At 47.8% G+C, this 16656-nt stretch overlaps 1 protein-coding gene and 1 long non-coding RNA gene across 3 annotated transcripts; one reads left to right on the top strand and one right to left on the bottom strand.

Annotated features, from left to right (window-relative positions):
• Positions 1–1008: 1008 nt before the first annotated feature.
• On the bottom strand, positions 1009–16593 carry IGSF23 (immunoglobulin superfamily member 23). 2 transcript variants are annotated; one of them, XM_027515536.1, is made up of 5 exons: positions 16457–16593; positions 13715–14056; positions 9879–10148; positions 7387–7540; positions 1009–2319 (listed from the first exon to the last, which is right to left on the bottom strand). In XM_027515536.1, the coding sequence occupies exons 1-5, from the start codon at positions 16518–16520 to the stop codon at positions 2310–2312; spliced, it is 840 nt and encodes a 279-aa protein (XP_027371337.1). In that variant the 5' UTR covers positions 16521–16593; the 3' UTR covers positions 1009–2309. The 2 variants fall into 2 exon arrangements, with proteins under 2 accessions (XP_027371337.1, XP_027371336.1); XM_027515535.1 differs by lacking the exon at positions 1009–2319 and having other exon boundaries at positions 7063–7540.
• LOC113876388 lies at positions 10150–12676 on the top strand. The gene is made up of 3 exons (XR_003506475.1): positions 10150–10567; positions 10961–11049; positions 12371–12676. It is a non-coding gene; the product is annotated as an uncharacterized LOC113876388 (long non-coding RNA).
• Positions 16594–16656: the final 63 nt, after the last annotated feature.

Raw genomic sequence — 16656 nt, forward strand, 5'->3', positions numbered from 1 at the left:
TTCTTGTGAGCCAGCACAAGCTGGGTTTGGCACACTTCACACTTGCCACTCTGTCCTCCTCCATGTGAGATGGTCACCTCATGATCCTATATATCTGCTTGGTTCCAGTCATCACATTCTCATTCCTGCCAACAGGAGAAGATGCTCCTTCACCTGAAGGGCATGTTCTGCAAGTCACACATAACCCTTACTCATTTTACTGACAAGGTTGTTTTTCTTTCCCCTTGGACATCATGTGCCCAGCTGAAACTGAAGATTTGGTTATTACAGAGGGAGGAGAGAATGAATTCTGGGACTCTGAGGGTAACTGCTACCACAATTGCTGAGAGTGGGCTCTTCTGCTGCAGCCAGATGATCGTTTACCCTCCACGCGGGGTTAGGGGAGGGGCCTCAAGATGCCTGACCTTTTTATTTTTTTCTGATAGAGAGACAGAGTGAGAGGAGTTCAAGTCAGGGTGTTATTCCTGTTAAACTCCAACTTAGAGAAGGCTGGAGACTCAGTCAGCGCTTTCATTTCTGAGCTTTTGAATTTTCCTAGTTGGTGTGGTTTTAGTCTCTCATTCATTCATTCAACAAACATTTAATTGAGCACATACTGTGTAGCAGATACAGGTCTGGCTATCATGGGGCTGACATTTAACATGGAGATGTTGCTGTTGGTGAGTTGCTAAGTTGTGTCCAACTCTTTGTGACCCCATGGACTGTATGTAGCCCACCAGGCTCCCTGTCTATGGAATTTCCCAGGCAAGAATACTGGAGGGGGTTGCCGTTTCCTTCTCCGGAGGATCTTCCGAACTCAGGGACTGAACCAGAATCTCCTGCTTGGAAGGCGGATTCTTTACCACTGGAGCCCCCTGGGAAGCCCTATCATGGAGATAATTGTTAAACTATCAATTGGTATAACCAATAAATATTTAATGACATAATGTGCTGAGTATTATAAAGCAGAACAGTCCTGTGGGCAAGTTCAATTAGGGGAGTGAATTTATAACAGAGGTGGTCAGGAAATCTCTTTGAGAAAATGTGCACAGTTTATTTTTAGTGAGGGAGGAACATCGTAATGATTCTCAGCTGTTCTACAGCCCTGGCCAGCTGTTCTCTAGCTGGTGGCCGAGTGGCAGCTGCAGTCAACTCTGAGACCCAGGGAACCAGCTGTCTTCACCACTGCCCAGGCAGGAAATGATTTATTTGTCCTTTATAGTAGAGGGATGTGGGAGGGCGGGATGCCTCAGGTAGGAAAGGATCTGGTTCAATATTAAGGGTTTCTGAGCAAATCTGGACCCTTGGATAGATCAGGGCAAGGACCCCAGAACTGCCACAGAGTCAGTAATATACACATATGGCTGCTGGGGGGTTTATTATTATTATTTTCTAACAATTAGGAGTTTGAGTTGCACTGTCCAATGCAAAAGCCATTAGTCACGGATGGATATATAAATTAAAATTAATTAAAAGTCAATTAAAAATTCAGTTCCTCAGTTACATGATGTCCATTTCAAGGGCTCAATAACCACTTGTGTTGCATAATATTGTAGTGGACAGTACAGATATGGACACTTCCTTCACCACAGAGTGTTCTTGGACAGTGCTAGTCTAAGAAACAGGCTTTGGTATTGGGCAGACTTGAGCTGGCATCGCACGTGGCTGCGTGACTTTGGGCAAATCACTTGCCCTCTCTGTACCTTGCTTTTAGCTTATGTACATGAACACAAGGACACCTCCCTGACACAGGAGGGAGTAATGGGAAGGGGGGGTCTGGTTCCAGGGAGGGAGCAACGGGGCGGTGGAATGATTGGAAATAGGGATTTCAGAGCCCAGGAGCCCATTTTCAGCCATGCCGAATGGCACGTGGGCTCTTAATTCCCCGACCGGGGACTGAACCCACGTCCCCTGCGTTGGAAGCACAGGGTCCTAGCCACTGGACCACCAGAGAAGTCCTACTACGTAGTACTTCACTGTGGAACCCGTTGTCTGAAAATACACTGAATTTGATTGGAAAACAGTTATCGATGCTCCCAAACTGTTTTATAAAAACTGTTCGATAAAAGCTGAAGATATACGTATTCTACAACTGTGAAATTCCACTACTAATTATATACTGAACAGAAATGTACACATGTTCCACAAAATGTATATTTTGACGGGATATGGTAAAATAGCTGTTAGTATTTTAATACCACGGGAAAAATCATGATTAAGATCTGCTTGTAATGTCTCCTTTTGTCTAGATTCATTTGTCTGTATTTTTATTTTTATTCAATTTATTTAAACTGAAAAATACCCCAAATGGTTCACCCATCTCTTCACTGTCAGCCAGACCTATAATGGAGAGAGAAATAATAATAATAACAAAAATAGCCATAATAATAATACACATGGCTGACATTTTTTGAAGGCTCACCATGTGCCAGGCACTATTAACAGTGTCTCACTCCCACCATTTTATGTAATCCACACATCTACCCTGTTTTTTAAAAAAATATTTATTTATTTTTATTTTTTGGCCACATGTGGGATCTTAGTTCCCTGACCAGGGATCAAACCCATGCTCCCTGCAGTGGAAGCACAGAGTCTAAACAACTGGATCACCAGGGAAGTCCCGCATCTATCCTTTATTTAAAAAAATTTTTTTAAATTTAATTTATTTATTTGGCTGTGCCGGGTCTTAGTTGCCCCATGGGGGCATGTGAACTCAACTCTTAAGTTGTGGCATGTGGGATCTTAGTTCCCAGATAAGAGATTGAACCCACGACCCCTGCATTGGGAGCACGGGGTCTTAGCCATTGGGCCACCAGGGAAGTCCCTCACACACCTACTCTTTGAGGCAGATATTATATTACCATTATCCCTGTTTTACAGATGGAGCACAGAGCAGTTAAAGGGGTCACCCAGAGTCCCAAAAGCTAGCATATGGCAGAGCTAGGATGAGCTTAAGGCGTCAGGGTCCAAGAACTTAATTGCAAACCTACGGGGAATCTCCCTTGGTCCTTGGTGAGTTTGGCAGGCCTTCTTGGGGTGCTTCTCAGTCCAGACCCTTCTCTTCTGGAGACTGCCTCTTCCCACCGGGAGAGTCAAGAGAGCCATGCTTGTTCTCATGACCTCATCTCCAAGGTCCCAGCTGATTGGACAAGGCTGGTTCCTTCTGGACGACGTCAGCAGTGGTCTGTCATAAATAGGTCTTGGCCAGAATGGCAGGGAGGACAGGAAGTGACCCCTTCTGCTGTTCATGGAGGCAGGGACTCTGAGTAGTCTGAGTGAACATTTTCATACTCCCTGATATCTCATCTTTCCCCTCTAAGAATATGACTTTGGAGTTAGACCTGGGTTTGATTCAGGGTCAACTCTTTGTTAGCAGGATGTCTTTGGGCAGGTTGATGGATTTTTCTGCGATTTAGTTCTACTCATGTGGAAAATGAGGACCATATCCCAGGCCCTGCTTTAAAGTCTTTTTTTTTTTTGCTGTGAGTCTCGTAGGATCTTAGTTCCCCTCCAGGGATCAAACCTGTACCCCCTGCAGTGGAAGCTCAGAGCTCTAATTACAAGACCACCAAGGGAAGCCCCAAAAGGCTTGAGAAATCCAAATGAGAGCCCCATGCGTCAGGTGCTATTAATACCACCCCCATTTTGCAGATGCGCAAACTGAGGCTGCAGGAGTGGTGGCTGCACAACGGCGCAGGAGTGGCCAAGAGGAGCTACCCCACGTCCAAGGTCAGGGGCGGCGGCCGAGAGGAGCTACCCCACATCCAAGGTCAGGGGCGGTGGCTGAGAGGAGCTACCCCACGTCCAGGGTCGGGGCGGCGGCCAAGAGGAGCTACCCCACGTCCAAGGTAAGGAGCAGTGGCTGCACTTTGCTGGAGCAGCCGTGAAGAGACACCCCATGTCCAAGGTAAGAGAAACCCAAGGAAGACGGTGGGCGCTGAGAGAGGGCATCAGAGGGCAGACAGACTGAAACCACAGTCACAGACAACTAGCCAATCTGATCACACAGACCACAGCTTGTCTAACTCAGTGAAACTAAGCTATGCCATGTGGGGCCACCCAAGATGGGCGGGTCATGATGGAGAGGTCTGACAGAATGTGGTCCACTGGAGAAGGGAAGCAAACCCCTTCAGTATTTTGCCTTGAGAACCCCATGAACAGTATGAAAAGGCAAAAAGATAGGACACTGAAAGAGGAACTCCCCAGGTCGGTAGCTGCCCAATATGCTACTGGAGATCAGTGGAGAAATAACTCCAGAAAGAATGAAGGGATGGAGCCAAAGCAAAAACAACACTCAGTTGTGGATGTGACTGGTGATATAAGCAAGGTCTGATGCTGTAAAGAGCAATATTGCATAGGAACCTGGAATGTCAGGTCCACGAATCAAGGCAAATTGGAAGTGGTCAAACAGGAGATGGCAAGAGTGAATGTTGACATTCTAGGAATCAGCAAACTAAGATGGACTAGAATGGGTGAATTTAAATCAGATGACTATTATATCTACTACTGTGGGCAGGAATCTCTTAGAAGAAACAGAATAGCCATCATGGTCAACAAAAGAGTCCGAAATACAGTACTTGGATGCAATCTCAAAAACGACAGAATGATCTCTGTTCGTTTCCAAGGCAAATCATTCAACATCACGGTAATCCAAGTCTATGCCCCGACCAGTAACGCTGAAGAAGCTGAAGTTGAACGGTTCTATGAAGACCTACAAGACCTTTTAGAACTAACACCCCAAAAAGATGTCCTTTTAATTATAGGGGACTGGAATGCAAAAGTAGGAAGTCAAGAAACACCTGGAGTGACAGGCAAATTTGGCCTTGGAATATGGAATGAAGCAGGGCAAAGGCTAATAGAGTTTTGCCAAGAGAACTCACTGGTCATAGCAAACATCCTCTTCCAACAACACAGGAGAAGACTCTACACATGGACATCACCAGATGGTCAACACCGAAATCAGATTGATTATGTTCTTTGCAGCCAAAGATGGAGAAGCTCTATACAGTCAGCAAAACAAGACCGGGAGCTAACTGTGGCTCAGATCATGAACTCCTTATTGCCAAATTCAGTCTGAAATTGATGAAAGTGGGGAAAACCACTAGACCATCAGGTATGGCCTAAATCAAATCCCTTATGACTATACAGTGGAAGTGAGAAATAGATATAAGGGACTAGATCTGACAGAGTGCCTGATGAACTATGGAATGAGGTTCATGACATTGTACAGGAGACAGGGATCAAGACCATTCCCAAGAAAAAAAATTCAAAAAAGCAAAATGGCTGTCTGAGGAGGCCTTACAAATAGCTGTGAAAAGAAGAGAAGCAAAAAGCAAAGGAGGAAAGGAAAGATATACCCATTTGAATGCAGAGTTCCGAAGAATAGCAAGGAGAGATAAGAAACACTTCCTCAATGATCAATGCAAAGAAATAGAGGAAAACAATAGTTTGGAAAGACTAGAGATCTCTTCAAGAAAATTAGAGATACCAAGGGAATATTTCATGTAAAGATGGGCTCAATAAAGGACAGAAATGGTATGGACCTAACAGAAGCTGAAGATATTAAGAAGAGGTGGCAAGAATACACAGAAGAACTATATGAAAAAAGATCTTTATGACTCAGATAATCACGATGGTGTGATCTCTCACCTAGAGCCAGACATCCTGGAATGTTAAGTCAAGTGGGCCTTAGGAAGTTTCACTACGAACAAAGCTAGTGGAGGTGATGGAATTCCAGTTGAGCTATTTCAAATCCTGAAAGATGATGCTGTGAAAATGCTGCATGCAATATGTCAGCAAATTCAGAAAACTCAGCAGTGGCCACAGGACTGGAAAAGGTCAGTTTTCATTCCAATCCCAAAGAAAGGCAATGCCAAAGAATGCTCAAACTACCGCACAATTGCACTAATTTTACACACTAGTAAAGTAATGCTCAAAATTCTCCAAGCCAGGCTTCAGCAATACGTGAACCGTGAACTTCCTGATGTTCAAGCTGGTTTTAGAAAAGGCAGAGGAACCAGAGATCAAATTACCAACATCTGCTGGATCATGGAAAAAGCAAGAGAGTTCCAGAAAAACATCTATTTCTGCTTTATTGACTATGCCAAAGCCTTTGACTGTGTGGATCACAATAAATTGTGGAAAATTCTGAAAGAGATGGGAATACCAGACATGGAACAACAGACTGGTTCCAAATAGGAAAAGGAGTACATCAAGGCTGTATATTGTCACCCTGCTTATTTAACTTATATGCAGAGTACATCATGAGAAACGCTGGGCTGGAAGAAGCACAAACTGGAATCAAGATTTCTGGGAGAAAGATCAATAACCTCAGATATGCAGATGACACCACCTTTATGGCAGAAAGTGAAGAGGAACTAAAAAGCCTCTTGATAAAAGTGAAAGAGGGGAGTGAAAAAGTTGGCTTAAAGCTCAACATTCAGAAAACTAAGATCATGGCATCCGGTTCCATCATTTCATGGCAATTAGATGGGGAAACAGTGGAAACAGTGGCTGACTTTATTTTTCTGGGCTTCAAAATCACTGCAGATGGTGATTTCAGCCATGAAATTAAAAGACGCTTATTTCTTGGAAGGAAAGTTATGACCAATCTAGACAGCATATTAAAAAGCAGAGACATTACTTTGTCAACAAAGGTCCGTCTAGTCAAGGCTATGGTTTTTCCAGCAGTCATGTATGGATATGAGAGTTGGACTATAAAGAAAACTGAGTGCCGAAGAATTGATGCTTTTGAACTGTGGTGTTGGAGAAGACTCCTGAGAGTCCCTTGGACTGCAAGGAGATCCACCCAGTCCATCCTAAAGGAAATCAATCCTGGGTGTTCATTGGAAGGACTGATGCTAAAGCTGAAACTCCAATATTTTGGCCACCTGATGCAAAGAGCTGACTCATTTGCAAAGACCCTGATGTTGGGAAGGGTTGAGGACAGGAGGAGAAAGGGACGACAGAAGATGAGATGGTTGGATGGCATCACCGACTCGATGGACATGAGTTTGGGTGGACTCCGGGAGTTGGTGATGGACAGGGAGGCCTGGCGTGCTGCGGTTCATAGGGTCACGAAGAGTCGGACACGACTGAGCGACTGAACTGAACTGAACTGAAACTGAGGCCCAGAGCAGGGTGGCGACTTGCCATGGCCTCACTTTGGGTAAGTGACAGAATGGGGATTTGGACGCAGCTCCAGGACCCTCTCCTGTCTCTTTGTTTCCCTGGGGCTACTTTGGAAACTGACTAGTAGGGTGGGGCACATTGGGGGTCTATGTCATCCTCTCTGAATGAATTTTATGCTCCCTGGGATAAGGCTGTTGGCTTGGCTTCAGTCTTGCTGCAGAGAGAGCTCTGTGCCTTGTGGAGGCTGAGTGGATGGGAGGAAGGGAAGGCAGGTACCTTAGCTTCTGGATGAAGGTGAAGAGCATGCTTCCAACCAGTACCAAGCCTGCCACAGATGCGGCCATGATGAGAGCAATGGCAGATCCTCCTGACAGGGATAGCGGGGGCTTCTGAGAGATGGGTGCAGGTTCTGTGGGTTCCACATCAGCTTCTGGGAACCAAGAAGGGGAGAAACTGGAGGAGACACCCTCCCTCCATACCCCCCCCGCCCCCCGCCATTCCACCTCCTTCCCCATCCTCCCCTTCTCCACACCAGCTTCCTCCCTGCTCTCTCGTCTCAGTCTCTCCCCAACCCATCTCATCACCACAAAGAAGCCAGAGGGTTTTTAAATTTTTTTGGCCACATCTTGTTATGTGGGATCGTAGTTCCCTGACCAGGGATTGAACCCATGCCCCCCGCATTGGAAGGACAGAATTGTAACCATTCGACCACCAGGGAAGTCCCCAGAGGGGTCTTTGTAAAGTCCACACTTGACCCTGTTCCTCTCCTGCTAGAACCATCCCGTGGCTTCTTCTTGACCTTCAAGAATCTGCGTCTGGCCAGTCTCATCTCTCTCTACCCTCTACATTTATAACTAAGCCTTGTTGGATTCTATTTAACTTTCTACTTCCCTCTCCTACTTCCAAGCCTTTATCTGTGCCCCTGGAATGCCATTTTCTCCCCCTGGCCTGGACAATTTCTATGTGTCCTAGTACCAACTCAGATGTCCCCTCTTCCAGGAAGCCCTCCCTGATTCCCTTGCTGGGTCAGGTGCCCCCTTGGGTCTCACAGCTTGAGTTCCCCCACCCCAGCCCTGCCCACTCTGGTCATTACTGTTTGTGGACAGGCCTTTCCCCTACTGCACTGGAAGTCCTGTGATGGCAGGACCAGGACTGTCTCTGTTACCAGTTGTCCTCAGCACTGCCCAGCATAGGCCAGTCACATAATAGGTACTCAAAAAACATTTCCTAAACAGTTGATGAACAAGGGAAGGGGGTCTTAGAAGTACTGTCATTCTCAGTGAATGTATCAGGGTCACCAGGTGCTCCAAGATTTATATTTTTTCTCGCAATAAATTACCTAAAATCAAATCCTGAAATCTCCCACTGAACCATGGCTGGGGAGAGGAAGCAAGGTCTAGGAATGTAGCCAAGCCAGGCTCTCCACCCTCTCCATCTTTCCCGTGCTCTGGACCTTGCCTCAAGTGATTCCTGCTGCCTACATGCCTCCCCTTCTTCTCTAGGCAGCTCCTCCCACCACTCTATGAATAGAAATACTAAAAATAACATGTATGGCAACTGCTGCTATTTAAAGCACCAGCTAACTAGCTTCCAGAGTTTACCATTTCAGTTCCTTAACAGCAATTTTGTAGAGGTGTACACGATCACTTTGGTTATATACACAGGAGGAAACTGAAGCTCCAGAGAAGGGACACCACTTGTCCTAAGTCACCCAGCCAAGAAGGCACAGGGGCAGGAACTGAACTCCACTTTGACTGGCTCCCAAACCACTTTTTTTAATCCCAATAACTGGCTTGTCTTGTGATTGCCGTCTGAGCCTCTGTACACACTCTTGTCTCTGGTAACAGGCACAAAATTAATAACAATAGGGATAATACTAATCATAGCAATGATACTAGTTCATGTTTATTGAGCACTCACTAGCGTTCCATCGGAGAAGGCAATGGCCCCCCACTCCAGCACTCTTGCCTGGAAAATCCCATGGATGGAGGAGCCTGGTAGGCTGCAGTCCATGGGGTCGCTAAGAGTCGGACACGACTGAGCGACTTCACTTTCAATTTTCACTTTCATGCATTGGAGCAGGAAATGGCAACCCACTCCAGCATTCGTGCCTGGAGAATCCCAGGGACAGGGGAACCTGTTGGGCTGCCGTCTATGGGGTCTCACAGAGTCGGACACAACTGATGCGACTTAGCAGCAGCAGTGTTCCATAGTGCTACGCCCTCTTACTTTAAGCTGTTCACCTGCTTATCTCACTGAATGCTCACAGCTGTATTTTCGGGGTGGGCACTATTATTTTCCCAGTTTATATTCCTCAGAATACTGAGGAAACTGAAGCACAGAGAAGTCAAGGCACTGGCCCAGAGTCACACAGCCAGCAAGCAGTGGAGCCAGAATTCAAATTCCAAAGCCCGTGCTTGGAACCACTCGCTATATTACCACCTTCATTTTTCCTGTGGCATGTGCTGAGATTCAGAGCGGCAAAGAGAATTCTCAAACACACACAGTAGAAAGTGATTGGAGCCAGGAGGACCCAGACAGCCGGCTCCAGGTCCTGCCCTGAACTTTCATTAGCATTCATGTCTTTGGGCCACAGCTTCTTATCTGTAAAATGGGCTAATAATCCCCACTCTGCCAGGAGGATGAAAGAATGGGATGTCATCTTGACTATAAAGGGTCTCAGAGGGAACTGCTCACAGAAGGTGGCTCAGTGGAATCAGGAAAGCTGGCCACTGACCAGGGGTCTGGGGTCAGGGTGGGAGACTCACGTGGCAGCATAATAGTCACAGGATGGGAGAGGTACACCCTCTCACTATTCTCGGCCAAGCATAAGTAGGTGCCCAGATCCTGCATGGACAACCTGTGGATAATCAGCCTTTCCCCAGTTCCACGAGGTCTCCCATTGAAGGTCCACCGTAGCACAGGTTCAGGTGTGATTAAAGCCGCCCACTGCAGGATCACAGAGTAGTTGAGTTCACTCCGGAGGATACCTTGTCTATTTCCCGGGAATGTCACCAGCTGCACCCCATCATAGGTGGCTGTGCAAACAAGGGGGCAAGGTCACATGGGTGGAGACCACTCAGAGAGGCCGAGCACTTCCTCTGTTCACCACAGAGGCATTCGTTCATTCACTCACTCATTCATTCATTCATTCCTCAACGTGTTTGGAGGGCCTGGTCTGTGCCCCCTGTTGATCCAGACACTGGATGGAGCTGAGCTGTCCTCAGCACATATGACTGCCAACACTGCATCTGTGGCTTCAGGGCATTCACTGGCTGCCAGAGCCTGCTCTGCTCATGGAAGCAGCAGCCAAAGCACTGGAGAGTGGGCACACAGCCTTCCACAGTGACCAGTGTGGACTGGTACATAAATACCCCAGGTCCCCTGCCCTCAGCTGGACCAGGGTAAAGGCCAAGGAGCTCCTGGAGGAGTGGCTGGATCCTGGATTATTTTGCAGGTAGAGTCCACAGGATTTGCTGATAGATTGGGTGTAGGTGAGGGTGGTGGTGGTCAAGGGGTCCTCCAAGGCTTGGGGCCTGGCCGCTGGCTACTGGGAGGGCTCCTTACAGACAGCATACATCATCCTCACCATTTGTTGTTATTATTGAGTCACTAAGTCGTGTCCGACTCTTTGTGACCCTATGGACTGTAGCTCACCAGGCTCCTCTGTCCAGGGGATTTCCTAGGCAAGAATATTGGAGTCGGTTGCCATTTCCTTCTCCAGGGGATCTTCCTGACCCAGGGATGGAACCCACATTTCCTGCATTGGCAAGCAGATTCTTTACTGCTGAGCCACCAGGGAAGCTCCCCTCACCACTTCCTCACCATAGTTCTTTATTTTTTTTTTCAGCTGAAAGACTCTGAGGTCTGGGGGTCTTAGGGCCAGGGCTCATGGTCAGAGAGAGAGACACACAGCTGGGATTTGGATCTGATGTCATGGTGAGTGCTGGGGACCTCCATATGGAGCTGATTACCATTCAATGCAATATGAAAAGTGAAAAAAACTTCAATCCAGCCAAAGAGCTCAGAGAAGTCTTCCTGGAGGAGGTGGTGCATGAGCTAAGCCTTGCAGGAGGAGAAAGAACCCACGGGTGTGGAAATGAGAATCAATGTAGGGGCTCAGTGGTAAAGAATCTGCCTGCCAACACAGAAGACACAGGTTCGATCCTTAGTCTGGCAAGATTCCACATGCCACAGAACAACTAAGCCCCTGTGCTACAACTACTGAGCCTGTGCTCTGGAGCCCATGAGCCACAACTACTGAAGCCCATGCACCTAGAGCCTGTGCTTGGCAAGAACAGACGCCACCGCAAGAGAAGCCTGCACACCACAACCAGAGTGGCCCCCACTCAATGCAACTAGAGAAAAACCCACAAAGCAATGAAGACACAGCGCAGCCAAAAAGAAATAAAATTATCTTTTTAAAAAAGAATTGATTTAATAGCCATCTAGTTTGGACTCTTACTGTGAGCCAAGCACCATTCTAAACACACGTTAACTACAGCTCGTTATATTACTTGGCTTGTTATGTTACGAGTAAGACCCATGCTTGGGTGAAGTCATTTAGTAGGTTGTTTTAGTAGGTTGTAATCTGTGGGGTTGCACAGAGTCGGACACGACTGAAGTGACTTAGCAGCAGCAGCAATCAGCATTTAGGGCTGCAGTCCATGGGGTCCCAAGGAGTCAGACATGACTGAGCACATTGAGTGAATAATCAGCATTTAAAATGTGAAATGAGCTGTAAAAGAAAGTATCAGAATGCATTGCACTTAGCAATAATTGTTATTTTATGACACTTATAAAGACAAGTAACTTGTGATGTGTAGATATATGAACATACAGGGTCATGATTTAAAAAACTTGAAAGCCACTGGATTTACTCGTTTAATCCTCACAACAACCCTACAAGGTAGATTTCATTGTTATCATCCTTTTAATGGGAAAACAAGGGCTCAAAGAGGTCAAGTCCCCTGAAATACTCATGGCGAACATTTGCTTACTCTGTGTGTTGCAGCAAAGATAGAAATGAGACTTTTCTGATAAAGAAGGAAAATAAGGACCCAATGAACAGCCTGGGGAAATAGTATAAACTGGCCTGAAAGAGTTAAGCAATCCTAGTTTTACTTTAACTGCCACTGATTCACTGTGCACGCCTGCCTTTCACAAAGCTAATTCCTTAACCACTCTCAGACTCTATGTGAGTTACACCCTGCACTTGGGGTTCACCTTCCCCCACACTTCTTGTAACAATCCCCTATAGCATTCTTCCTTTCAGAAAGAAGATAATGGGCCAATAACCCTCGGAGACAGCCAGCCAGAGTCACAGAGTCGCCTGATGTCAACTAGGGCTGTTTTGAAACTCAGCAAACGGAAGAAGAACACAAGACCTTTCTTACTTTGATCCTTATCACGTATCCCAGACCATGAGCCCCATTATAACGATTATAAAACTCCTCACTAGCCCCTCCAGCAGGGACACAGTTCTTATAATAGAGTAAAAGTAAAAAAGTGTGTCCCCACTTTGCCTGGTAAAGAAATAAAGTGACTCTTTCTCTTTCCTCCAAAACCCTGTCTCTGTATCTTTACCCGGCATCTCCCACAGAGAACCAAGATTTTGGCAACAGGTGCCAGGCACTGTTCTAGGTATTTGGTGTGGATTAATTTGTTTGTTCCTCATAGCACTCCTACAAGGGTGGGTCTACCATGATTCTATTTTACAGAGGAGGATGCTGAAGCACACAGAGGGCAAGTCACTTTGCAAAGAGACGTGGCTAGGAAGTGAAGGAGCAAGGACTCGGCACAGGTGGTTTGGGTTTCAGAATCTGCACACGCTCTAGGCAGTTCTAGAAGAACTGGCCTTCAAATCACAGATATGTAGACCGATGGTGGTGGTTTAGTTGCAAAATCAAGTCCGACTGTTGTGACCCCGTGGACTGCAGCCTGCCAGGCTCCTCTGTTCATGGGATTTCCCAGGCACGAATACTGGAGTGGGTTGCCATTTCCTCCTTCAGTGGAGCTTCCCGACCGAGGGATCAAACCCGGTCTCTTCTGCCTCCTGCATTGGCAAGCGGGTTCTTTACCACGAGCCCCCTGAGAAGCCCAGACTGATGGACCTCAGACTATTTCCCTCCCATTGGAGCAAAACCGGTCATGTGACTCACTTTGGCCAATAAAACATGGCGGAAGTACTGGCAGGCCGGTTCTGAGCCTGGGCCTCCAGAGCCTTGCAGCTTCTGCTCCTTTGATAACCGAATGAGCTCAGGCTACCTGGCTGGAGGATGGGAAGGCTCGTGGCCTAATTCCTCCCATCGCCCCAACTGCCAGCCAGGCCACTGCCAGACAGGGAGGAGGCCATTCTGCACCAGTGCCTAGGCAATCCTTCCAAACCTGCTGACTGCAGACACCAGAGTGAGCCTGGCTAAAATTAGCTGAGACCAGAGCTGTTGACAAGAATCAAGAGCTAAAAAAAAACTGGTTGCCCTTCTAAGTTCTGGGATGTTTGGAACGGATGATGGGTTCAGAATGGGTCCCCTGGGGCCCTGCGGACTGAGAACTCTGTCCCTCCCGCCCTGCCATGGAGGGAGGGGTGGGGGCGTGAAATTACCCTTGATCGGTATCTGCTCCAACCCACTCCTGCGTCCCCTGCTGGTTTCCAGTACCACCATGTAGCTGCCCGCATCTAGAGTCGTCACGTTTCTGATGATCAGGCTGCCCTGGGTGTCCAGCGTCTCCCGGCCAGTGTGGCCAGGCCCTGGGAGGCCCTCGGGAGAGAAGATCATGGCTTCTGGCCGGACTTCATGCCCTCGGAACCAAGAGGTGGCGAGAACCCTATCCAGGCTTCTAGGGACTGGCAGGTGGGCACTGGCTCCTTCAGTCAAGGGGTCCAGAGACACAGAGGAGAGCAGTTCCAAGGAGGCAGAGCAGGTACTGAATGCGAGCAGGGTGCCTTGTAGGAGGGTGGGAGGGAGAAGAGAGAGCGAGGGAGCAATGGGACCAAAGGCAAGATGCTGCCCCAGCCGCTAACCCCGTGCTGGTGAGAATGTGTGCCATGGAGAGCTGATGTGACAACGGTGATAATAATAAATAAAAAGGGGCTTCCTAGGTGGCACAGTGGTAAAGAATCTGCCTGCCAATGCAGGACACAAGGGTTCGATCACTGGGTGGGGAAGATCCCTTGGAGGAGGGTATGGCACCCCACTCCAGTATTCTTGCCTGGAAAATCCCACGGACAGAGGAGCCTGGTGGCCTACAGTCCATGGGGTCGCAGACAGCTGGACACAGCTGAAGCAACTTAGCATGTACACTCAATTTATATATATATACACACACAATACATATAAAACCTATATATATATAATATATATATAATTCCATATGTGTATACATATGGAATTTCAGAGCTAGAACCATAGAGATAATTCCAGAAGTCCTACTTGACCGGAGCATGGCTATTTTATTTCATTTCTAACCTTCAATCAAATGTGAAAAAGTCACTATTCAATTTTTTCCTGTTTGATCCCAGAACAGGTCCCTGAATCACTATATATAAATATAAATACACCAGAATGTTAAACTTGACTTCCATTGTCACAGAATCTCCCCAAAGTTTCCAGAGGCTGAGAACAAAAGAACAGACACCAAGAACTCCCCATTCCCAGCTGAGGTCTAGCTAACAGGGGTTGTTGTTGAATTAGTCACTCAGTCCTATCTGACTCTTTGCGACCCCAAGGACTGTAGCTCGCCAGACTCCCCTGTCCATGGAATTCTCCAAGCAAGAATACTAGAGTGGGTTGCCATTCCCTTCTCCAGGGGATCTTCCCAACCCAGGGACTGAACCTGGGTTCACCTGCATTGCAGGCAGATTCTTTAGCATCTGAGCCATCAGGGAAGCCCAGCTAACAGGGGTTACCCATCACCAGTTCTGCCAGCACCAGCCACTTTACCCCTGCCAAGAGAGAAGGCTGAGAGCTCACAGAGAAGAGGAGATGGCTCAGAGTGAGGTTTTTTGGGGGACTGGAGGTCCCCGCTGGGACTGGGAGTTTCCTCCACCTCCTGCTAAGTGAGGGGGGCTCCAAGGGAACCTCTTGGAGTGCTGGAGATGTGTGCTGTGGAGTTTGTGGGAACTTAGACCTGTAAGTCTTCAGGTGACAGATGGAGGCGGAGTGGGCAGGATGGATGTGGTCCATACCTCCTGCATTTGGTGGGACAACAGAGATGTCCACGAGTTTCCCATGAGCCAGTGTGAATGCGCTGAAGGAGCCAGTCAAAGCTCTGAATGGGGGCATCTCTGGAGCCTGTCCTGGCAAAAAGCCCCATAGGAGATGACTTGCTGGGTAGATTCCCCACCCAGGAAGATCTCTCCAACATGCCTCAGCCACACAGAAGGCCATGTCCCCACCTTACCACTACAGCAGTCAAGCTGAAACCTTCCTGCACCCTCCTTGCCTTCCTCTCCTCTACCCTTGGCCTGGTGGGGTGGAGGGGGTGGGCACAGACCTCACCTCTGGGTGGGGAGAAAGGACACAGAGAGACATAGGAACAAGGCCCACCACATCCCCCTACATCCTCACTGCAGCCTGACTCAGGTCCGAGCTGGGGCAGGAGTGAAGTTCTCAACTGTGGCTGAAGTTTTGAAATTACACAGAACTGAACTTTTTAAGGACTGGACAAAGAAGCAATTCATTTACTCTCCAAGAGGTAAATGTGGGTGGTTTCTGGAAAGTGTGTTCTTGGTGGCCAGATCATAAGGGGCCAAGTCCTCCTTCTGTTACTTTCAAGCTGTGTGGCCTGGGGAGGACCCATAACCTCTCTGTGTGTCAGTTTCCCGCTCTATGAAATGGGGCTCCTGTGGCTCTAGCCTCCTGGGGTTAAGAATTAACTGTTACTACATGAAAGCACTTAGAAGAGGCTGACATGGAGAAGTACTCAGTCACAATGGCCTCTTTTTATTATGATTGTTATACTATTTTCATTGTTATGGTTGTTATTGAAAAATTATTATTAGATATGGATAGCTAGAGTCAGACAGGGTGCTCTGGTGGAAAAGGGCTGGCTTGTGGGTACTGAATTCTTATTTTGCCTTTGCCAGCCGCCTGCTCTTGAGCAAGTGACCCCACCCTTATCTGAGCCTCACTTTACTCCTTTGTAAAAGGGGTCAATCACAGAGGCCTCTTGGGGATTTCAAGAGCTCTTGTGCGTCGGTTGCCCATGCTGCGTGGGCTGTAACATGACCAGAGTCAGAACTCAGAGTAGGGGCGTCTCTGATTTGGATAAAGACTCTCTTCCTCTGCAAGGATGTCTCCTCTTTGTCCCCAACCCGTGAGTGCAGCCCTTGTCTCTAACGCACCTGTTAGAAGCAGCCTTGTCCAGGCGGGGCTGTGGCTAGAGCTGGTGCCCAGAGGCCACATCATGCCGCGTTCTGTCCTGCACGGGAGGCAGCTGCGCAGGAGAGGCCGCCCTTCTGGAGTGGGGTCTCCTAGACCACACAGTCAAGTACACAACCTTGGCCCCGCCCCTGCAAGCCCCCGCCCATTCCCTGGCCACACC

The sequence above is a fragment of the Bos indicus x Bos taurus genome, chromosome 18 (genome assembly GCF_003369695.1).
Source record: "Bos indicus x Bos taurus breed Angus x Brahman F1 hybrid chromosome 18, Bos_hybrid_MaternalHap_v2.0, whole genome shotgun sequence".
Taxonomy (NCBI): Eukaryota; Metazoa; Chordata; class Mammalia; order Artiodactyla; family Bovidae; genus Bos; species Bos indicus x Bos taurus.